The sequence below is a fragment of the Lutra lutra genome, chromosome 4 (assembly GCF_902655055.1).
Source record: "Lutra lutra chromosome 4, mLutLut1.2, whole genome shotgun sequence".
Taxonomy (NCBI): domain Eukaryota; kingdom Metazoa; phylum Chordata; class Mammalia; order Carnivora; family Mustelidae; genus Lutra; species Lutra lutra.
The window spans coordinates 51,213,706-51,239,812 of NC_062281.1; the positions used below are offsets into that span (position 1 = coordinate 51,213,706).

A 26,107-nucleotide genomic window follows, 5' to 3' on the forward strand; every position below is an offset into this window, starting at 1 on the left:
AAGAGGAGGAAAACTTCCCAAATAATTAGCAGATATTATATGTATATTCTTGATAGTAGAATTGAGGATAACTTACTTCAGGAAAGCATGCCCTCTTTAACATTCAATACATTGTAAGATTTCCTTACATGTAAAACAGGATTAATGAAATGAATTAACTAGCATCCATGAAGGATGATGTAGAGTTTTAAATAATCTCTCTGAAAGTTTGAGTGAAAATTACATATACCTAAAAATATCATTACTAAAGTCTACTGGTTTAGAATGGCAGTGTATTTCTGTCAACCATAGAAAAGAGTAAATAAAATGAAATTACTAAATATTATCTCATAAGTAATTCTTTATCTTTTCACTCATGTATACTGTTCAAGACCCTTCTCAGCCTTATGACAGATTTTTAAAGATTTTTATTTATTTATTTATTTGACAGACAGAGATCACAAGTGGGCAGAGAGGCAGGCAGAGAGAGAGGAAGGGAAACAGGGTCCCTGCCAAGCAGAGAGCCTGATGCGGGCTCGATTCCAGGACGCTGGGATCATGACCTGAGCCGAAAGCAGAGGCTTTAACCCACTGAGCCACACAGGCGCCCCTAACAGATTTTTAAAACCAAATATTATGGGCACCTAAATATAACATTGAGCACTTGATAATCACTTTGAATACCTGGATGATGTAAAATTTGTTGGGAAATTGGTTATTTAAAAATACAGGGATGCATTAGACATTTCTTCAGTGGAAAAAGAAAGCTGGAATGGTACATAGTTTCCAAGGAAGAAAAATTTAAAGATTTACTAACTTAAATTTCAGCTGATTTAAAGGGTTAACTTATGATTTATACCTTGGGAAGCGCAAGATTTGTCAAACTATCAAGTTGTTGAGAAAGTATGATGACACTATTCTCTTTGGCCACTGAGGCAAACACTAAAATTTTTTCCTTACTTTTTTTTTTTTTTATCAGAACAAATGGTAATACGTTTATATAATGGTGCCTTGCTAAAAGTGTTCTTTATTACTGGCAGCATTCTTTGGATGTTTTCAACAAGATTTAGAAAGCCCCACAAGGTGTGTGCACTTCTCAGAGGGATCTGCAAGAGAATACATTGTCCAAAATGATTATCTGTACTCATCATTTCAGCCCAGGATGTCAGTCTGTCCCTAGTAGATGTTCGGGCATTGCATCTCATTTGTACCTAAAAGTATTTGCAGGAGAATACTACTTTTCAAAATGAAGTAGAACGGGTATAGTGACAGAACTAATGTATCTGTTAGAGAAACATCAACCAGGGATGTGGCAATTCTTACTTTCTTTGTTTTAACAAGCTTTGTAGTGGTACTGTTAAATAATAAATATTTGATTATCCTAAGCATCTGAGTAGTCTCAGAACTGAGTATTTTTCACTTAGTACTTTTACAAGGCTTTCTTTTTCTTCACAATTTCTAGTGGTGATCTCAAATGTTTGAATGGAAGGATTTAATGGAAAAGAAAAAACATCTCTAAAAGGCATTAAAGAGAAAGGTCTTGGGGCGCCTGGGTGGCTCAGTGGGTTTAAAGCCTCTGCCTTCGGCTCGGGTCATGATCCCAGGTCCTGGGATCGAGCCCCGCATTGGGGTTTCTGCTCAGCGGAGAGCCTGCTTCCCCCGTACCCCCCCCACCTTCCTCTCTGCCTACTTGTGATCTTGTTCTGTCAAATAAATAAATAAAATCTTAAAAAAAAAAAAGAGAGAGAGAGAGAAAGGTCTTTAAGAAAAAGTTGATTATTTTTTCTTTGCTTGAAATCAGTAAGCTCATAACACGTCAACTATGCAGATAGATCGATTTGTTTCTGGTGGTTTGTGTTTTTAAGGATTAAGACAAATGTGATATAAATGGTAAGCTACAGTCATAAACACATTATTATAATTGCTGGGGAAAGTTTATACTGAGTTTTGTTTTCTGGACAACTGGAAAAGATCTATTTTTTCTAAATTATAAGTTATTTTCCAAAATAATCCAAACCATTGCTTTCATATAGTGTACTTTTGGTTAAAACTATTATAATATAACATTTCTGAATCAATGAAGTTGATTTGGTTATAATTTCTCTAAAGTAGTGATTCTTAAACAGTAGTGATTTTGACCCTCAGTGGACTTTGATAGTATGTGGACACATTTTTGGTTGTCACTACTTGAAGGCGGAAGAGGTCAGGGTTGCTACTAAATATCCTACAATGTGGAGAACTGGCTCCCAAAACAAAGGGCCAAAGTTTCAGTACTCACAAATTTAGGAAACACTGTTCTAAAGTCATGCACGGCTATGTACGGTTCATCAGAAATTACAAAATACCGGTACCATGTTACTTGATGACAGATAATTATATTACAACATCAAAAAGGAAATATAAAATATTCAGCAAATAGCTTTTAACAATTGCACTAACTCTGAGTGTAACTTTTATTCCCAGAAGACCTCACCTAATGCAATGTCCTGGCTAGAATAGAAAATTAATAGTTGGCAAATAAGTGAAGATGTGAATGAACATCTCAACAGTGAGAGGAAATTAATGTTCATATTAAATAGCATGCTGCATAATCAAAATGTAACAACAGCAATGGGTGCCTGGGTGGCTCAGTTGGTCGGACATCCAACTCTTCATTCACGACTGAGTTCATGATCTCAGGGTTGTGAGATTAAATCCCGAGGTGGTCTCCATACTGGGCATGGAGTCTGCTTCAGATTCTCTCTTTTCCTCTCCCTGTGTCCCTCCCCCTTCTAAGAATGAATGAATGAATGAGTGAATGAGTGAATGAATAAATAAATAAAGTGGAACAGCAATTCAAATAACAGTTAAACAAATAAAAGATATCCTTTTGAAGTCAGTCTTCATTACACCAAACACAATACTGTAAGTATTTCTATACACTTGGGTTCATCAGTATGACATTCAAGACCCTTCACAGCCCGACATCAATCTTACCACTCACTACTCTTCTCTATGAGCCCACTTTTTCATCCACAGGGTAGATCATTCACTTCTGCCCAAATTAGCACTCCAGGTATAATGTTTCATCCACCTGGAATTATTATTTTCCATATCTGTCCATCCTTTCAACACTGATTTTAAATTTCTCCTAACATTGGTTTTAAATTTCTCCTTTGCTAGAGTCATCTCTTGCCACACCTGTAGTCACTTTAACTAATCTCCTCTCAGCAATTACAGACTCTATCATTATATTCTGTTCACACCACGTATTCCAAATCTGTTCAGAATCTCACAGCCAGAAAAAGTAGAGGATTTCTCTTAGCAGTACAGACTGTGATCTCTACGTACAATTTTTACCACAAGGTGTATACCACATGGAGGCCAGGTCTCAAGCACTTTACAAACAGGAGTTCTGCATTGCAGTCTGAACTAAGCACCACTATTTCTATTTTACAGAAATGGATTCTTAGTGATTAACTTCTTCAAGTTACCCAACTACATGTGACAAAGATGCTAACTGCTCACTGAAGATGACAACCCGCTTGCACGGCTGCTGATGGCAACAGCTGCCCAGTCGCACCTGCATCTGGCTGTGTTGGGGGCACGTAAGCAGAGTGGAGGGGCACCATTTCCTGGCTTGAGCTGCAAAACTGCAGAGTCTCACCATTCCTCTCTTTTCACCCATCTGCCGAGTGGACTTTTCCCCCAGTCTATGGTAGGTACTCATGAAAAGATGTCAGAACTTCCCACTGCCTGGTCCCTGGATGAAAGGAGAACAGAGCCTCCCCGCCCCTGGCCCAGCCCATGTCATCTCCAGGATACTGACTGTATTAGATGTGAGGAAGAAATACACCTCTATTAGATTAACTATTCAAATGTCAGGTTTCTCTGATACTGAGGCTGGCATCCTTTAACTAATATACTATGCAATATTTGACCTATGAGAAAGATCAACTAAGTTGACAAGTCTACTTTAAGTACAAATGCATAGATAATAAGGACTGTACATTCAAGTTTGCCCCGGATTATCCTGGTTTACACCTGATTTGACAGCATAATCATTAATAGCACTTCTTCTCACTCTCAGAAGTACCTTGGTTTAAATGGTAAAGTGTAGTTGCTCTACTAATATATAGATATGAGAAGAATTGCTGGTAAGAATAAATAGTGAAAATAATTAGGGTCAGAATATGTGGTGCTTGATTTAAAGCAAGTTAATTTCTGCAAGCCTCAATTCCTCGCCAGCAGAATAAGCATAAATTCTCATATTAGTTACCTCACGGTGCTGTTCTGAGGGTGAAAAGGAGAGAATCTGTGCTAAAGAGCTTTGAGGATGGTGAGTGCTAGGCAAATACTTAAGGATGAATAAGACAAAACTATGAGAGCATGCCATTTTAAGGACTGCAGTTTTACACAACTAAAATTCCTTTTTAAACCAATATATCATTTTTTTTTTAAGATTTTATTTATTTGACAGAGAGATCACAAGCAGGCAGAGAGGCAGGCAGAGAGAGGAGGAAGCAGGCTCCCTGCTGAGCAGAGAGCCCGATGCGGGGCTCGATCCCAGGACTCTGAGATCATGACCTGAGCCGAAGGCAGCGGCTTAACCCACTGAGCCACCCAGGTGCCTCTAAACCAATATATCATTTACTATAACCTTTGAATAAAATATATGCATTAATATTTTATACTTTTAAGTATAATATATATATAATATATATATATTATAAAAGTATGGATTATATTTAAAAAAATTAAATCCAGCCTATTGAATAGGTGTCTGACTTTAGAGAGAATGAATACCTAGTTGCCTTACAAAAAGACCCCAGTGCCTTCTCTTTGGAGAAACCCCAAATTGTAACTGCTGGCTTTCCAGGAAACTTGTAACTGCACCTTCTCCTTCTTTATCCTCCTCCTGCCCTTCCTCTTCCTTCTTCTTCTTCTTCCTGTCTGTCTCTTTCTTTTTTTTTTTTTTTTTAATTTATTTACTTAACAGAAGGAGATCACAAGTAGGCAGAGAAACAGGCAGAGAGAAGGAGGAAGCAGGCTCTCCGGGGAGCAGAGAGCCCAATGTGGGGCTCGATCCCAGGACCCTGGGATCATGACCTGAGCCGAAGGCAGAGGCTTTAACCCACTGAGCCACCCAGGCATCCCCTGTCTTTTTCAATTACTCTTTCAATGGGAGGAAAGAGCCCTTAATGAAACCAAACTGTTCCTCCCACCATCCAACCACTCATCCATCCTATGTGCCATTTGCCATGGAAGAATCAATACTCTGCTACGTGCTAAGAAGATTAATATAAACATACACAGTCCATGCTATCAAGGAACTTAGCCTAGAGGAAGAAGAAATGGATACCAGTTACAAAATAGTAAGTATAAAAACAAATTAGAAAAGAAGATATGTGCTAGAAAGGGAAGTAACACATTCCAACTATGTTTGAGGGATCAAAGTAGGTTTCCTTAGAGTAATGATATTTGATCTGAGATCTGAAGGATGAACAGTCAAGTGAAGGGAGTGGAGAAGTGGGGAAGTAAGGTAAGGTGGTGGGGAGCTTAGTAGTGAAGAACATTCCACACAACCAAGTGCTAAGGTCCAGGGGAAGGAAAGATGATTTGCTCAAAGAATTGAGAGAAGTCAATTCTCTCAGAAGGCTGAGAGGGTAGTGATTAAAGTCTGCAGATGAGCCAGAAACAAATCACACGTAAACTTTGGGCCATAGCAAGGGTCTGTCTTTTTTCTGAGAACAATGAGAAATCATTGAGAGTTTTTATCAAAGGGTGACATCATTAGATTTGTATTTTGAAAAGATCACTCTGGATGCAAAATTGTAGCTGAGGATAAAAACACATTTGAAATCCATTACTCCTAAGGCATGCTTTGTAGATTGTTACAAATGTTTGTCTGTTTTTCTTCTTTCCTCTTTCTCAAGATGGCTCTCCAATATCTTCCTTTCTACCAGTGCACTTCCATTACTTCCTTCATGATCGTGATTAAACAAACCATAAGTGACTCTTAATCTCACAAAACAAACTGAGGGTTGATGGGGGGAGGAGGGTTGGGAGAGGGGGGGTGGGGTTATGGACATTGGGGAGGGTATGTGCTATGGTGAGTGCTGTGAAGTGTGTAAACCTGGTGATTCACAGACCTGTACCCCTGGGGATAAAAATATATTATATGTTTATAAAAAATAAAATTTAAAAAAAATTAAAAAAAATATATCAACCAGATTTCTTTTAAAATAATAATCTATTCATCATGGTCCTTTTTGGAATTCCTTCAGCATTTGCAAGACATTTATAATGTCAGGAAATTAATTTAATTCTCTATTTTACATGTTCTTTTTCTAAGCTAGACTCTGCTTCTCAATGACAGGGACCCGTATTCAGGTTTCAGAGCAAGAATGATTTCTATAGATAAATCATGTTTTTGTTTTGGGTTCTTCCTACTATTAAAAACTGACTTCTTAAGTTCATATATTATTGTGCCTTTTGCAAGCTCATAAGAATGAAATAATCTTAAAATAAAAAATACATCACAAATGTTTATTTATAACATGCATGAAATCAAGCCAGTGTAATCAGTAGGAATTTGCACTGATCTAGATCTAGTGTCCAACCTCTGCATCATATTTTAGTACAAAAGGATACTTTATGCATGGCCTCTCATATAAAAAATTGTCAATATTAAGCATTTGAAAAGTTTGTTTCACCTTTCACATAAGATGTTTGAGGAAAAAATTTCCAGTGACTAAATTTAGACTTAAAAATGTAACAAATATTTCCCATAATAACAACTTAAAATCCAAATTCAATGAGGAGGATACATAAGTGTTTTGCCTTTTAAAAGCTAAAATTTTATTGACTAACCAAGCTGAGATACATTTCTATAAGGAGATTCACCTTATGGAAATTGTGTTTTTTACAAAAATTATCCAGAATAATTTCACAGCTGGATTCTGATTTTTTTTAAGAATCCCAACTTACATGAGCCAAATAGAATCGTTTTTTTTTTTTTTTTTTTGCCACAGAAAGCTTAGAAATCCTCCATTACGTATCCAAGGCATGAAGCCAGGGATAAAAAAGGGATATCCTTTTTATAATGTGGTGCAAAAAGATGTGTGCAAAAACTGAACACATATAAAAGCAACTAAGTTAAGTCATGGCCAAGTTTCCTTTTCTGTACAACACCCACAGGGTGTGCTGTGATGATCAGCTTTTCGAAGGCAGCAATACCAACAATCCATCTCTCCACTCAGTTCATTTATTTGAAATCCTTTAATGTGTTCAATTATCAGAGCTCCAAACATATGATTAAGGGTATTTATCAGCTAAATATCCTCAGAAAGCCAACTGTGACCTGGGAATGAAGAGACATCAGTTGGGAAAGGAAGAGAGGTCTGATTTTGAAATATGTGTCACAGCCTGGGGACAGAACCTCGCATAGGGTCACATAGCACCGAAGTCTGATTGAGTTAACTTATTCAGAAATAGGAGGAATGGGAAAGGAAGGAAATGGGAGAGGAAGAAAACATGCCGACCTCACAATTAGGTCTGGGACTTAACCTTGATCATAGATTAAAAAAAAGAAGAAGAAGAAGAAAAAGAAAAACCGGAGCCCCCCCCCCTTTTTTTTTTCAGTTTGAAGAAATAAATATATTTGTTTGTTTTTGTTTAATTGCTCTGGAGTAGTAGGTATACAGAAGTCTAACAGAAGGAAAAAAATACCATCTTAGATATTTGTTCATGTGCTATAAGGGAAATAACCTCAGGAAATAAACTTTGCATTCAATAAAATATATGTTGGGTTCATGAACATGTTGATAAAATGGATAGACCACTGATCTAATTCAGGACACCTTTTCCCTTGTTATGGTATGGAAATTAGAAATCTCTGCCAACAAAGTAAGAATAAAAAGTCCAAAAGAAGGAAGTTAATCAAGACTTTAGGCTGTGACCTACTTTCAAAATCCAGATTAGAATTCCAGTACTTTGAGCTCCAACTTCTGAACTCCCCTAGTTATTCCATGCACTGTAATCTTGAGGTAGGATTCAGCAACTTTTAAAATAATTTCTCATTTTTATGAATTTGAAAAGAATATAAAATACATACTATTTAAAATTTCAATTCCGAATTTGATGGCAATTGCATGGTAAAGATGTTTTCTCCAAAAGACACAGAAAGTTTTATAACACAGATATATGGAATTATTCATCTTAAATTTCAGGTGTACTAACATAGTTAACTGAGTAAAATCATCCTTCCTGGATCTATAATGTTTGACTTGCCAATAGTTTTACTAAAGACATACAATGAAACCTGGCAAGATAGATAAAATTATCTCTGCTACTCAGCTGAGCAGATGGCCTGGAGTATAGAAGACATTAATATGGTAAGAAATTTAAACATTAAAGATAAAGTGCTTAATCTCTCATACACGAGAGTTTTAAATATTAGAATCAATAAGAATATTTGCATATATGGGCTTGGAAGTTGGAAATCAGTAGGAGTTTAAGGGAATTGACTTTAGGACTCTGCTAAGAAAGTGGTCACTTTAGGAAGGCCATGGTCAACTATAGCGTAGACCTGGGAGATGAAGTAGATTTGTAGAAAATACTTTGGACTTAGATTTTCAGAGGGCTTATTAGTGGGCTGCTTTTTACTGACCCCAGTTTTTCTCCATAGATCCATTTTCAGCCAATAGTCTTCAGACTTTATATGTTCTTGGGTCAGCTTATCCATTTCTATAGCTTTAACACCATCTATGCTAATGACACACAAATCTCTACTCAGTCCTAATCTTTCCTCTTAGTTTGGACCTGTGTATTCAAGATGATACTAGATACATATGCATCCATATCCTCAGGCATGCCCTTCAACCCTAACCTATCTATTCAGTCCTGCACTCACTATCTTACAGAAAAATCTTTTCTCTTAGGAAATCGTTCTCCATCCTCAACCCAGAACATGGGAATCATTTTTGATTCTTCTATCTCTGTCTGTCTCACCCACTGTGCCAACTAATTATTTAATCTTACCTATTTAATCCTACCTATTTTTCCTCAGTTTCCTCTCTTCACTTCCATAATTTCCATTCCTCTTTTGGTAGTTTCCCATTACATGTCCCATTTCCACTTTTATATCACACTAATCCATCCATCAAACAGTTGATGGATTATTTTTTCAGTAAAAGACAATTCAACACCTGCTTTCCAAGTTAAAATCTTCTAGTGTCAGAACAGCCACTCATATTTCATTTATTAAGTGTTGGGTTTCATCACATTCATAGCCTATTCTCAGTTTAAGTGTATATTTATAACCTCCATAGAACTATAAAAACTCACTTATTCTATAGAATGTTCAGTTTTTTCTGGTACTACTGACATTTTTTTTTAAATATTTTATTTATTTATTTGACAGAGAGAGAGAGAGAGTACAAGTAGGCAGAGAGACAGGCAGAGAGAAAGGGTGAAGCAGGCTCCCTGCTGAGCAGAGAACCCGATGTGGGGCTCGATCCCAGAACCCTGAGATCATGACCTGAGCCGAAGGCAGAGGCTTTAACCCACTTAGCCACCCAGGCACCCCTTGACATTTAATCTCTAAATTTTACATAAAGAATTTTGAATACATAGTGATATGAAAAGATCATTTCTGTTTAGAAGAAGTTATTTTAACTCTGTATTGAGAGCAAACAGGATAATACAGGTAAAGTACTGGCCCAGTGGAAGGCTTCATCACTGTTAATTTTCTTCTCACTCTAAGAGAAAGAAGAATGGGGGCGCCTGGATGGCTTAGTGGGGTTAAGCCTCTGCCTTCGGCTCAGGTCATGGTCTCAGGGTCCTGGGATCGAGCCCCACATCGGGCTCTCTGCTCAGCAGGGTGCCTGCTTCCCTTCCTCTCTCTCTCTGCCTGCCTCTCTGCCTACTTGTGATCTCTGTCTGTCAAATAACTAAATAAAATCTTAAAAAAAAAAGAGAGAAAGAAGAATGCTTTACACAAGTTATTGTACATGAAGCTAACTCCAGTTTCATATGATGGTGTCCTGTTATTTGATCCATCATCAATTCACTTCAATTTAAGGGCTTATAGAGCTTGGTGGGACCTGCAAATCATAAAGGGTTTATTTGAAGTCAAAAAATTAATGAAGAAAAGTGATTTACCTAAACCTAAGTTTTGCTTGTCAGTAAAAATAAAGGTACGATATTTAAAGTTAGAAATGGATAGACTTCCTGGAAAACTGAGTCTTCTTTAGGACTTGGCTGGGAAACTTCCTCTCTATAAGGGACAACTGGAAGACTTGCCTGAATTTCTAGCAATATGGTTTTAGAAAAGGTGGGTACATTCAGACACTTGACCTGAAAAGCAATCTTACTAACCATTATAAAGCATATGCTTTGTATGAAAAGATGTACACTTTATTTTTTTATTTTATTTTTTTAAAGATTTTATTTATTTATTTGACAGACGGAGATCACAAGCAGGCAGAAAAGCAGGCAGAGAGAGAGGAGGAAGCAGGCTCCCTGCTGAGTAGAGAGCCCAATGTGGGGCTTGATCCCAGGACCCTGGGATCATGACCTGAGCCGAAGGTAGAGGCTTTAACCCACTGAGACACCCAGGAGCCCCAAGATGCACACTTTAGACAAAAGTAGTGTGAAAGACTAGATTTCAACTGAAAGAATAAAGTTTTTAACTTGGATTCAGGCAGAAAGGGTGATTATGGCTGATCAAGATATATGCTCCAGAGATTAACCTGAGGACACAGCAAAGAGAGGATCTGAGACAAATGACTAAGAATGAGAAATGATATCTTATTAGAAACACAATTTAATTCTGTGGCTCTCAAAGAGTAGTGATTTGGTGTCTTCATTTTTTTCCTTGGGTTTTTCTAAGTTAGCCACAAAATTTTTAGTATTGATGTTCTCTTTATCAATTACATTCTTCTCAATAGGAGAGTAATCAACTGAACAGTGGGAAGAAATGGGATTCTGGGAAAATTAGCTATAGTTCATTACTAAGTGAAGAATGTGCAACTATTGATTTCAGGGTCATGAGCTGGAGTGCTATGTTGGGTGCAGAGATCACTTAAAAAATAAAGTTCATTAGTAAGTGAATTGGACTTTTAATTGGCCGTATATTGATAATGAATTTTTTAAAAATAATAATTAAAACATTTCTGCAAGTATGTGTTAGTTTCATAGCAATCAGGATACAGGCAATAAATGGGTATTTCTCTGACATTGGCTAGAATGTGGCCTTGAAATAAGAATTTCAACTTAGAAAAACAAAAGTTGTCAGAAAATTTCCATTTCAAGGTAAATAAGCAGAATAGGGACATTAAGGGAAATAAGAAAAGATCAAATAAAAAACTTATCAATGTCTTTTTCTTTCTTTAAAATATTTAAAAAAATGAATTAAAGAGAGGTAAATAAGAACTATATTCCTATATGTAAGTGATTATTTGTGGGTCTGTAGCAAGCAAACACTTATATAAAAATCCTCCCCCCCCGAAGACTATCACCTCAGACTTCACTCTTATTTTATTGAATTCTATGGCTTCCCAAACATTTTTCATAACTACGTTATGTGACTTAATAGTATAATGTCCTTAACACTCTTCTAACTTGGTTTGTCTATGCCTTTAGCTTCTTTCTTTCTTTCTTTCTTTCTTTCTTTTTTTTAGCTTATTTCTTTTATATGCCCCTTCATCTTTATGTCTGTGGACATAATAGAGATACCTCATAAATTATGTAATCCCAGGTACTGATGAAGGCTATGAAAAAAATACATAAAGTACTATAATGAAATGGATAATGTAGGCAAGAGGGCAGAAGACTAGGTAAGCTGGTCAGGAAAAATCTCTCTGAGGAAGGAAAATTTGAGTACAGCACATAATCAAATAGACAGGAGAAGATCTGCAGCAAAGATCTGTCTTCTGAGCAGAAGGAATAGCAAGTCCAAAGCCTCTGAGGTAAAAACAATCTTGGAACGTTTGAGGCATAGCAAGATGGCCAGGATTACTGACACGGTCCACAAAGACAGAGAGAAGGAGATGAACTTGAAGATGTGTGAGGTATTCGAGGTGTGGCATAGAATATAAATCTCACCCTGGGTGAAATGAAAAAGCATTTAAAGAGCTTTAAGAGCATGTTAATGTCATCGTCACATTTATGTTTTTAAAGGACACTGGTGAGAGTGGAAAGAAGCAGACCAGTAGGGTGGTTACTTCAGCAGCCTAGCTGAGGCATCATGGTGGCCTGGATGAGATGGCTACTGGCAGATCTAAAAGGTGATTGGGTTTGGGATATATCGAAGGCAAGAAACATGATGATGGATTATATTTGAAGCATAGAGAGAACAGAATAATCAGAGTTGACACCTCAGTTTTTGTTGGAAAAATTGATTAAGTGAGGTTTCCCGTTACTGTGATGGAGAAGCCTGGGGATGAAGGAACACTGAGGGTGTGAAAAATCAAGGGTTTTGTTCTGGGCATATGATGCTGAGAGAAAATGTTGTATAATTAACTTAAAATACGAATCTGGACAGGAGAAGAGGTATACATTAAGGGATCAGTGATGTCTTAATTATGTTTTTTTCTCTTGTAGAAAAATAGACTAATTTTTATTTTTTTAATCTACAGATTTATTATAAAGTATTTCCTCCTAAGTATTTACATTTTACTTCAGACTATATTCTTTTTTCTCCTTTGAAAAAAACCTATATATTCCTTGAATATTAGATAAAAATTTGATCATTGCACATGATTGAACAGGCATGACATACAAGATTCTGGACTAGATAAGAAAGAATGGGTTATATTCCTTTTCCAGTTCTCGATTAACTTCTTATTCCTATTTTCTATCTCTTCTCTTCAAACAATAAAAACAGGAAGTTAGGAAAATATGCTAACCCTCAGAGCAAATGCTAAAAGTATAAAAGGCAGAGTTATCTTTTTGCTTAGCATAGTCTTTCCTGGGAGACAGGTACCGTTTCAAGTCAAATACAGTAAAATACGATGCATGTTTTTTCATTTGCCTGGACCTCTTAGGCTTGGTGGAGGGAACACCTCCTACAACATGGACTTGATCTCAAGTCTGTAAACTGGCAGAAAAAATACGAAACATGTAAAACAATACAAAAACATGAAAATAATATAAATTACCAATATGCAAACGCTATACCTGGTTAAATAAGAGACAGATATTATGGTAGTGCTGGCTTTGTCACAGTTAAACTGTATGTAGATATGCGCAAAGACGAGAACACTAGTGTGAAAGCCATATGTGAGCACGACTTACCAAGTGGTTGGCCGGCAATGATCCTGGCATTTTCTCCAGCCACTGCCGCTCTTGCGTGTCGCTCACTCATGTACTGTACAAATGCATAACCCTTGTGAACTGAGCATCCAACTATTTTTCCATACTTTGAGAAAATGGCTTCAATGTCAACTTTCTTGACAATGGCTGTATTTAGATTGCCGATGAAAACTCGGGAGTTGATGGACTTGGGGTCATTCTTATTGGTGACATTGCTGGTCTGTGTTTTGCCAGTCATGGTTGGCTCACCTTGTTTTAATCCTTAAACAAACAAACAGAAATAATCAAAAAGAAAAGAATTAGGTTGGATGGATACTACCAATATTTAACATTTTTCAACAGTGTACCAGGGAATCTCAAATCCCTAATTATCGCTGATTTTCTTGAGAAGAAAATTTAGAAATGTAAAATGTGAACACTGCATTACAAAATGAAGTAAGAAAACACTTATAAACACTTGGCATATAGTTATAAATGGATTCCTGATTTGTTTATCCAAAATCCAGCCTCACATAATGACGAAACCTTTTGTAGTTGTTTGTATTTTTAAGTCAATTTCTCAGAAGCAAGTCTGAGGAATAAGTCACCTTATATTGTTGAGCACATGCATTTTTAACTCTACATTTTCCATAAAATATACATATATTGGATCTTTCATTATCGGAAACTTTTTATGAGAAACTAACAATTCTTTCCACTAAATGCTGTAGGAGTGAAAAAAGATTTAAAAATTTAACATAAGAAAAATGTAATTGTGTAAGTAAGGGATTTAACCAGAGTTAATTCTGTACATTGTCTTAATGGAGCCAATATCATATATTGGTTTAAAAAAAAAAGACAACGTGTGTAGCTAGTTTTCATCAATGATCAGCAAATTAGTAGACTGGGCATCTGTGCTGAAATTTCTATTCTCAAACTCATTTTTAATTCGTTTAACTAACAGCTCCTATGTTGCCCAAGGACTGCCAGTATTTCTAAAAACTGTTTTCTGAGCTTGGCAGAGTATTTAATTGTGCTTAATTAAACTCAATGAAACTTTTATTTCTAAGTACTCCAGCACTTGCATATTTATTTTTGTAAGGTGTTAAAAATTCATTCATTCATTCGTTTATTCAACAATATTTATTAAGTACCTTTTTTTCTTTCTTCTTTCTTTCTCTTTCTCTTTCCTCCCTCCCTCTTCCTTCCTTCCTTCCTTCCCTCCTTTTCCTTCCTTTCCCTTCCTTCCTTTCATCCTTCCATTCTTCCCTTCCCCCCTTCCTCTCTCCCTCCCTCCCTTCCTTCCTTATTTTTTTTTGTTTTTGGCCAGACATTTTCTTCTAAAGTGACTACCACTTTTAAAAAAACCAATATGGTGAAACTATAATTTCAACAAGGATACAATCTCTGACATTGATGATCATTGTTAAACATTAGCTTATTAATACATTTTATCAGTGCTATCTATCTATATAGATAGATATACACATACATATCTATATACATATATATATACTTTCATATGAAGAATCTCTTTTAAAACCTTATAGCTATAAAAAAATAAATAAATACATCTTTTTAAAAATAATTTTAAATAATATTTCTAAGTTGAACATTAAAGTGGTAGAAATCTTAAATGCATATAAATTGAATATGTTTGAAAATTTACTGACTAAACCACATACTTCTGAAATCAAGAGCAACCAAATAACATAAAATGATTCAGATTAGGTTGTTAATGATCACATCTTGGATTATTAAAATTTTATTCAATATTAGACAGTCAAAATTATACATAACCCTTTATAATGAAGTTTGATTTTATAAACATTTAGATATTCCATAGAAAGTAATAGTATGGCATCATTCAAATCAAGGATTATGTTGTTTTCTTGTTTTGTTTTAGTTTAGCTAGACTTAAGTGGTTGCTTTATGAATTATTCAGGGTTAGGGTTAAAGGAAAGGAAAGCTGGTAATTTTGTTTTTAATTTTGCAATTTGAGCTACTGCATATCTCAAGACAAATGCTCTGAGAATCAACTGGATACAGAAAAGTCAAGGTATACATACGTATTTTAGACAAATGACTAGCTACCTCATATAATTTCATGTACTTTAATCACACTGAAATGGAAAACTAAAGATCCATTTTGGGGGCTCCAGAATCCATAGTTACCTTTCTTACCACTCCAGGCCAACATCAATAATGCAATTCATAGAAATACTCTTATTTCCTTTTTGCTCTTATATGATCAATGTTTTTAGAAATATAGTAGAGTTACTTTCAATAATAAACCATGACTATGGTTGGTGTTTTATTTCCTAAAGAGGGATGAACTGGTTAAATTGCAAACTCAAGAACTGTTCAAGTGGGTCAGACCCATGGCTGACAGAGCCCAGTGGTCTGTCTTTGATAATGACCCAAGCCAAATTTAAGATGAAGGCACAGCTATCCTAGAATTCCACATGCTCTCTCTGACTGCATCTTTTTAAATATCAACATGCTCTCTCTGACTGCATCTTTTTGCTCTATGTAAATGATTCTCAAAGCTGTAACTCCAAATTGCCAATTGTATAATTCTTCTTATTGATTCTTCATCACCTTATAGTCTGTATGTGTCTACTCTCTCACATAAGATTACTTGCCAGTTTCTATCAGCATTTATAATGACAGAGTTTTGTCACAGTTATACATTAACATTTCAACATTCTGCAAAATTGTCTTAATTTATAGTATAATATTTAGCTTGTACTTCTATATTACATGAATCTTCAATCCGTCGAAGGACTTCACTTTCAGACATGATAGAAAAACAGGGGTTTTAATCTTCCTGACTCCAAAAACTAGAAAATCAGGTTAACATAGACAAAACGACTGTTTTCAGACATTAAACCACAGGCATCACAGAGCCATGACATCTAAGAGAAAAGGAACATATTTCAGGTCATAGAGCTGCAATATGTGTATATGTGTAATGTGTTCGCATACGTGTGACTGAAAGCAGAGACAGCTACCTTACTGAGCTGAGGCAATAGAAATCAGAGCTCAGGGAATCTGACGAAGCAGGAAATTGTGAGGCAGATTTCTAGAAAGAAGAGAGTTATTCAGACTACTCCAGTTGTCTTCGGGATCTTTTGAGTCTATGTTGGTTCCTAGAATATGCATGCAAAAGTTTAGCTTCTATGAGGTTGGTTAAAAACTTATTGGAAAGCTGTCAGTTACCAGACCCATAAAAGGCTGAGAATAATTCAAGTTCCTACCAGCAACAGTAGAGTGTCCAAACCAGCCCCCTGGAGCATTATGTTCAGACACCAGATAAATGATCCCTACAGTAAAAGGTACTCTGGGACTATTCTAAAAAAACTTAAAAACAAGTCTGAAGATGATTGAACTAAACCAAAAACAATCCAAAGGTCTACCAGAGCAAAGCACAATACTTATTTTAAGAAATAAAACTCAGACAACACAAAATACAAAATCTTTAGCATCCAAGAAAAAAATTCCTAGAGATCCCATGAATTGAAAAGTGTGACCCATAACCAGGAGAAAAATTAATGATATAAAAAAAGAACCAAAGGAATGTCTACACTCTTAATCTCAGGAAACAAACTGAGGGTTACTGGGGAGTGTGTGTGTGGGAGGGATAGGGTGTTTGGGTTATGAACATTGGGGAGGGTGTGTGCTATGGCAAGTGCTGTGAATTGTGTAAGACATCTGATGATTCACAGAATCATCCTGTGATAGGAAATAATACATTAATGTTAATAATACATTATTAACATTATTATATTATACAAATTATACATATTATACAAATAATACATTATATGTTAACAAAGGAACATCTACAGATGAAAACTAGATCTAAAATTAAAAATATATACTTAATGGATATTATAGGTGGTAAGACTCTGCAGAAAAACAGATTTGTGAATTTGAAGTTATGGAAATAGTGAATATCCAAGATGTATTATAGAGATAAAATGCTAAGAAAAAAAGCTGAGCAGAGAGCCTCAGTAAGTCAAATGATAGTACCGAGCTATTTAATATACATACACCTGGAGTCCTACAGGGGTAAAAATACTCAAAAGAACAATAGTCAAATATCTCCCAAATTTGATGAAAATTATATCATTCCACAGATCCAAGAATCTCACTGAATTCTAATCAGAATAAACAAAACGACAGACCGATCATAATCAAATTGCTGAAAACCACTGATAAAAAGAAAAATCAAGGAGCTCTGAGGTACTGAAAAAATGCTTACATTGTAAGAATAGTCAAGGAGATGTTATAGCTACAAAGCAAACGACAAGAGAAAAATGAATATTTTGGTGAAAATGCAACTAATCCTAGAACTTGTCTCTTTGTTATTAAGCTAGAAGTTTGAATGGAGCTAGTGTTAAGTGTTTATGAAGGCTGCTGTATAATAAACTATAAACCACTGAAGCCCCACAGAATTTTCTATAAAGATGGACATATTCCATACCTACACTATCCAAAATGGTAGTCAATAACCCCATGTGACTTTTGAGTTCTTAACTCTTGACACTATGAGTGAAGTACTGTATTTTTAATTTTATCTAGTTAAAATTAAAGCAATATTTTAATGCATTTTTGTACCCAAAAAGGCTAAACAGGACTCTTGTCTTTTAAAAATATATTTACTGTATAATTCAAAAACTATTTATTTGTGTATTACAGAATATGTTTTTGGTCCCAGAAACTTACAAAAGATATGATGATATTAGATATATTTCAGAAGAAGAATAATTAAAAATTTAAACAGTTGCCATATGAAGACTAATGTCAGAGTACTGTGGAAAGACCTAAGATGTCCTTCAACAGACAAATGGATAAAGAAGATGTGGTCCACACACACAATGGAATATTACTCAGCCACCAGAAAGGATGATTACCGAACTTTTGCATCAGCAAGGATGGGACTGGAGGAGATTATGTTAAGTGAAATAAGTCAAACAGAGAAAGTCCATTATCATATAGTTTCACTTATTTGTGGAACATAAGGAATAGCATGGAGGACGTTAGGAGAAGGAAGGGAAAAATGAAGGGAGAGAAATTGAAGTGGGAGATGAACCACGAGAACCTATGGACTCTGGGAATCAAACCAAGGGTTTCAGAGGGGAGGTGCGTGGGGGGATGGGTGAGCGGGGTGGTGGGTATTAAAGAGGGCATGAATTGCATAAAGCACTGGGTGCTGTATGCAAACAATGAATCTTGGAACACTACATCAAAACTAGTGATGTATTGTATGGTAACTAACACGATATTAAAAAAAAAAAAGAGTATGGTTTTCATTCTGAAAATATCACACCAAGATTGTAAATACTCTATAAAATCAGAAAGAATGTGTATAAAATAGTTAAAGATCTGTCTTTGCAGATTTCTAGCTTTGAATCTAAGAAGGACACATTAATTATTAAAGACAACATTAAAATTTACTATAGAGAAAACATTTTTGGAGTAGAAAAGATTAATACAACAGTAAATTCTACTCTTCTCTTGATTTCATGGTCCTGAATTTCCAAACTTAGATTTATTTAGACAATATTGAACACAGAATGAACTGCAAAAATAACAACAAGAAATACCCTAGTATTCAAGAAATTCATTCAACAATACTAGTACATGTTATATTCAAAAACCTGGGAAAAGATGAAAAAGATACAAAAATGATTAAGAAAAGAATATCATGCCCTAAACATTATAATCTGTTAAAGTCTAGAGTTAGTACTCAAAGAAGTCTTATATGTTAAAACCTTGGAAATGCTGCAAGATTTCCAAACTAGTGATATCTGAAAAGAAAGAGCTCATATCCAATTGGGAAGACCAGAGAAAACTTCTTGAATCAGAAAATATCTGGTTTTATCATTAAAGAATATTACAAAAATTCAATGAGCATATAGTTAGTTTCTTAACATGCACAAAAGGACAGTCGTTTTCCAAATACTTTTAACTCATCTAAATGTACTTGAATATTTTTTTACATTTAAAAAAGTTGGCATAAAACTTCTTAGATGTATAATTATAGAAAAGGAAAAAGTTGAACCAAAATAAACAAATTTATTTAGTCATCTTTTCTTGGACAAAATAAACCAAAAGAATGTTCCCCCCAAAGTCTGAATTTATTCTTCAGAAAACCATCCACAATTTAGGAAGACTTAACAAATCTACCAGGGCAGTGACAGACAGTTCTTCAGTAGAATTCATAAAAACTATTCATAAAAACTATTTTGTGAAAAACCTTCAGATGTCCATTTGCCATGAGAAAATCAAGTATATGTGGTGATATCTCTATCACTCATAAACATCATTATTATAATGAGTACTCAATTCTTAAATCGCAAACCACTTCCTACCATAAGCCAAAGGTAGCTTTTTCAAAGTAAATATTTTACAGAATGTGTACACACAAAAGGAAATATACACATATGAAGGGAAAAAAAGTAATTCTAACCTGAAGATATTTACTGTTAAAATTTTGTTGTATTTTCTTTGCCATTGCTTTCCAGTACTTAGAAGAAAAAGAGTTATAAATTAGAAAAAAAGTCATCATAATCTATATACCCAGTGCCACTGCTTATTACTTCAGTACTCATTTTATTATGCTATTATAAACCATCTTATTGGATATAACTTACACAATCACATACTAACAAGCTGTACCATGATTTTCTTCATTCTCTTGATGAGCATTTAGCTTGTTTCCAATTTTTTTCAGATCACAAAAGTATCTCAGATGAACAATGACAAATTTAGTGAGGATAAATTCCAAATGCTAAAATTCTTTGTCAAACAGGAAAGAAAAAAACCTCTACTTTAGTTATCAATCCTCAGATATTTTCTAGAAAGTTTAAACACCTTTTCACTTCCATCTGTATTGGTTGTTTTAAGACACTCAAAGTATTTTTGATGCCTTCCATCACCTCCCTAAATACCATATTCAAAATATTTTCTGATTCATTATGTTGAGCAGGAAGAATGGGCAAACAGACCATAAACTCAATAAGAGAGGGATATTCTGATCTCTGAAATGAAGTAAATGAAGTTTATGACCTTAGCTAGACTGGCACTAGTAACAGACACAGCATAATTCTCTTGTACTCAGAAAAAAGTAAATTAGTGTTTGGAACTTCCTAGGCATATCACCAAATTCATTATTATTTAAAAAAATAAAAATTATTCTGATTTCCTTTGTTAAATGCACACTTATTAAGTCTACATATTATATTTTAATATATTAATGTTACATAGTATGTGTTCAATGTTTATTAAAAATTTAACTGTTGATTATAAAGAAATTAAAAACACTATTAAAATATTTGAACTTTCAGCAGTCCTTCTATCTCAATATTGCAATTCGGTTAGTACAATTATGAATAACATTCAGAGCAGAAGTGAAATTTTCTACTCATGAAGTTTTGCAAACATATTAATTAGAGTCACATCAACGCATTTTTTATAAAACTTTTTTTAAACTATGTACCTCAGACAATGACTGCAATATTTTGGCAATAGCACACTATAAGAACCAAGAAATCCAGTTGCCATTTTCCTTTTTAACTACAGTTTGTGTGTAAAAAGATTAAAGACATAAAATATTTTGCTTTTAATAAGGACTTGCTGGTAATAAAGGTGATATGATAAATTTCATAGAAAATTAATATATTTTAGGAAGAAAAATGGTTTAAAATGCCACTTACTGGGATATAGAAAGATTTTTAAAATTAGGCAAATGATAGTATTGCATTCCACATTCAGGGCAGAATATAAAAATTTAATGAAATTATTGTAAACAATAGAAAAAATAAAATTATTATAAAAATAAAAATGGCATTAATTAATTAATTAGCAAACAATGTTAGCTAAAATATCTTAATAGCAGTGATTATCTTTGAATAGAACCACTAACTACAAAGAAATAAGTGTTTTTAACCTGGAGATTAAGATTAAGTAGTTGACAGGAGAGCAAAAACTACTAAGTAAACACATATAGGTATAAATAATGTACTAACTGTAGTTATAAAAAGGTAATCATTCTGCATTGGTTATTCTAACTACAAATTGGAAATCAATGGATATTAGTGAGTCAACATTTCAAACATAATTAAGAACTTGAAATATTAATCAACTTCTGTGTGACACTGAATTAAAATTATTTTGGGAAATATAAATTAATAAATGAGTCAAATTTTGTAAACAAGGAGTAATGATTAAGTGTTAAGCCATCTCTCGTGAAGCATTTAAAAAGGTGTGGAAGATCCAACCATATTTGGCAGAGGGTTATTATGGTCTAAAGAAACCATCACCTTGGTTCATGAGAGAGAGGTCAGACACAACCCTGTGTAAATCATGACCAATCTGAAAGAACACTGTTAGGTCAGGCCTATGATCAAGAATAAAGTAAAAAACAGATAATCAGTACAATTCCTTTTTTTCTTCATGCATTAGTGAACTAGGGCTGATATAATAAAATACCAGAGCCTGGGTAGTTTAAACAGCAGACATTTATTTTTCACACTTCTAAAGGCTAAAAGTTCAAAATCAAAGTGCAAACTGATTCAGTTCTTGGTAGGAGATTTCCTCCTCCTCACTATGTCTTCACATAGTAGAGAGAAAAGCTCTGGCCTCTCTTCCTCTTCTTAAAAGGATACTGACCCCATCAGGAGATACCGATGACCCCACCTAAACCGAATTACTCCCCTAAAATCCTGTCTTCACATTATGGGTTTATTATGGGTTTGGGGTTCAACATATGAATTTAGAGGGGACATAATTTAGTCCTTAGAAGTTCACATCACCCAAGGATAAAAACTTACTTGTGTTTGGAGTTTTCAGGAAATGAAATAAACTTCCTATGAAGCATTAGAGAAATTGTGACTGGTGTTACATCTGTTATATCAGGGATCATGTAAGCATTGTCTATTTGATCACCAAATTCAATGTATAGGATTCCACTGTGATTTTTACAAGTAAGGAACATTATCAACTTTAAATTTAAAAAAAAGATTCAAAGAGATAAAACCATATGGTGATTTAACTCAAAAGTATTCACTTCATGGAGTTATCCTGAAGTATACTCATGTTCTCTAGAATATGAAAAAATTGGTATCAATCTAGGAAATTTATTGCATATGATGTTCTCAAAAGCTTTCTCCTCTGCAAAATAGATGCTTCAGTCACACAAGTTGTCTAAGAGCAAGACTGTAATGCTATTTCCAAGAAAACTCCACTGGTTAACATGACCTAGGCAGAAGACTGTTTTGAGTTATACAGAGAAGTTGAATCAAGAATAATTAGGCACTTTCTACTACTTGACTAGGGAAAAGAAGCCAATCAGGGATAGTGGTTTTGTGATATAAGGCATATACAGCACTAACTGCTATCTGAACCATTATTTGGCAGAAGGCTGTGAACCATGAGGTAGTTACCTTGGTTTCTGACTGGTCAACCACATCCATGTAGAAGCCAAGACCAATGTGACAAGACCCCTTAGTGCTCTGGGACCATGCAGTCAGAAAAGTACGAAACAAGTAATTGGTGTCCTTTCATTCTGTGTCACATAACCTTTCTTTTTTAATGCCTGTTATAAACATTGCTAAAACAGTTGCTATTTAAGAGATTTTGAATTTTCAAAGATGGTCTACAAATCATTAAAACTATTTCAAAAGCAGTTATGCAAAAGTTATTTTATATTTAACAAGCATTTAGTACTTAGTACTTATTATATAACTTCCATTGGTTTAAGGGTTTATTAAATATTCACTCATTTAGAATAGTTAGGAGAGGGTTCTACCTTTTCCCTTCATTTCCTCTAGGATCTGGAGTATTTCCAGAAAAGTGTTTCAACTTATCTGAGGAAGACACCAATTTGGGTTTAATATTGAGAAGCCTCATCACCACTGTAACCATACAGGTTATGCAGAAAGGAATAGCCACAAACTGCTAAGATTTAGTCTGTGATTTATATTAAGAATTATAATAAGTATGCTAGGTAACACCTTATCTTAAGAATGCCCAGAGATGATTCTGGTAAATTTTTCCTCAGAATTTGTTAGCTTCACCAATTTACTGGCTCCAATTAGAGTTTCCCTGAAATAATATAAAACAGAGCAGAATGCATTCAACTTTGTATTCAGCTTCTTCTGCAAGTCACACGGTAATGAATGCTATGGTATAGTTCACCTTAATACAATTTAAAAATGTAAATATGGACATTCAAAGCAAAAGCATCAGAATATTCACTTCTAATTGATGCATTACATGAGGCCGGCAATGGAGAAGTAGAAGATTGTTCTTGTGTATTCACTAGGATAAAACTATGCTCTGTTCCCCATATTCCTCCACTGAATAAAACATCTTCCTCCATTTTTAAACTCTCAGGTCACTTAAAGCTAAATTGCAGGAGATAAACACTGTCATGCCCACAGGAGAAATTCACTCACTCCTAGTTAACAGGTCCTTTCCACTCTTGTCCTCTTTGTTCAAACTGTCAATCATGACAGTTCCCCCAGGAGTTAAATTCGGACCACTAAGTGATTTCATGTAGGCTACTAAACTGCCCGCAGAGATGAACAACTTTCAATCATTATTGATGTGGCTTTGGAAGACCGGTCCTAGAGTAAAAGGTTTTAAATCCCACAACCAACCCTCTGGCATTTCTGTGCTCTCCTGAAATATAAATAAATGCCCTACAGTAGGTACAACGGTGAATTGCCCTTCACGAAATTGAATATTTGGGTTGTATTAAGTAGCAATAAAAATGATATAGTGAAAATGCCTACTGTATGTTTAGATCAGATAAAGTTCCTGCTTACAAATTCCTTAAACTCAGCACCTCTGAATGCAGATACAGCGTTATAAATGACAGCATCTAGCCATCCAGGTATTGCAAATAACTGATTTAGAGCATAATTTCTCTTTGGTGGAACAAATACTGTCCCCATTGCTGCAATAGCCTATGACGGGACACAAAATGTTCCAATTATTCCCTACCCTTAGCTACACAAGGCAGAATCTCCATAAAATATTAGAAAATCCCAGGAAATGTAGAAATTAAGAATTATGGATGCCCTTTTCTGAATAGAAGCTAAAGGTTATTAATAATTACCACCTATTTGTAAGCTTAGCAAAAGATTTGTTAAGACCTTATGCCACAAGTGATAGTAAGGAGAGAGTAACTGTAGGTATGAGATAACTATGCCACCTAAGTGTCTTAATTCACTAGACATCTGTAGTCTCCACATAGACGTCCTACTGTATTTTTTTTCTTACTAAGTTTTTTTAATTTATTTTTTTAATAAACATATTATGTATTTTTATCCCCAGGGGTTTTCTTACTAAGTTTTAATATTAGCATAACTAGTATAAATTATCAGACTTGGGGAGGAAAACTACCTTCATTTTTAAGAATGCTGTTGTTGGGGGCACCTGGGTGGCTCAGTGGGTTAAAGCCTCTGCCTCTGGCTCAGGTCATGATCCCGGGGTCCTGGGATCAAGCCCCATGTTGGGCTCTCTCCTCGGCGGGGAGCCTGCTTCCTCCTCTCTCTGCCTGCCTCTCTGCCTACTTGTGATCTCTGTCAAATAAATAAAATCTTTAAAAAAAAAAAGAATGCTGTTGTTGGATTTATACATACAAGGATCACTAATATTTATCAAACTAGTACTGTAGTGTGTTGTACAAATTATCTACAATATTTTTTAAAGCTGATTAAGAGCACATTTTCCATGATGAACACTGAATAATGTATATAGGATTGTTGAGTCACTGTATTATACACCTGAAACAATATAACACTGTATGTTAACTACACTCAAGTTAAAAAAAAAAAAAAAGGAATTTGTCAAAGTTTACCTTGTGATTGGGTTTCAGCCCATGGAAAATATAACCAGCTCTCCTCTTTCTAGATGTGTAACTAAGCAGATATGTAACCTCTGGGATGCTCAGTTTTCTATCAGATAACTTCTCTGGAGCTGAATTTGGACTTTGATTTCTAGTGCTTTCCGCCAGGTCTTTCCCAAATTGCTTCTCCAGGGACCTCTGGAGATATAACACAGCTTCTGATAATATTCTGAGATCACTGTAATTCTGAAGTTAGCGCGTTTTCTCAAAAGAGGTTCTTGTGAATCAACATACTGAAGAGGTTTTAATTAACGAGTGACATATCAGAGCCTTGGCTGGTATTTATCTCATACTCATGGAGCAATTGAGATTCTACAGGTACCTTGCCTTTGGTATTATGATCTGTCCTTGAGTATAATGGCATGTACATAATAAGGACCTGATATCATACAAGTTCAGGCATTTAGGTCTATACACGGACTTTCAGAAATGACTTTCATGTTTCACCCATCTTCTCTTTCAGTCCTTGATATTGCAAGTGAAACTCATGATAGCTTGCAGAGGAGCTAGGAAGTGTATTTGGATCTAAACTTCATCTATATTGTACATGTCCTGTGCTCAGGTAACAATATTCAGTGTTGGAAATGCTCTTTTTCAACATTTGTTAGACATTTTTGAGATACTGCTACAATTTTTATTTGTAATTTCTGCTCTAAATAATGAGATCATCTGTGGAGGTAATATTCTGGGAAGGTCAGACTCCAGAAATTGGCCAATTTTACATAGACTGCTGCATTTATACAGAAATATGATCTACTGGGCTCTTATTAGCTTCCACGCTGATGTGACAGATAGAAATTAATATTCATTGCACACACACACTGATACCAATGGTTTATAATTTACAAAGGTCTATACTAAACCAACATGACAAGGTGCAGCCAGAACAGCTCTATGTCTCTCAGAATGATATGAAAACTAGATCTGCAG

The 26,107-nt window shown here is 35.0% G+C and overlaps 1 protein-coding gene across 1 annotated transcript in view; it reads right to left on the reverse strand.

Annotated features, from left to right (window-relative positions):
- RALYL (RALY RNA binding protein like) overlaps window positions 1–26,107 on the reverse strand; it is a 701,413-nt gene that overhangs the window by 361,472 nt on the left and 313,834 nt on the right. Inside the window, 1 exon segment of the mRNA XM_047725116.1 lies at window positions 13,258–13,536. Within this exon segment, the coding sequence (XP_047581072.1) occupies window positions 13,258–13,536 (279 nt within the window).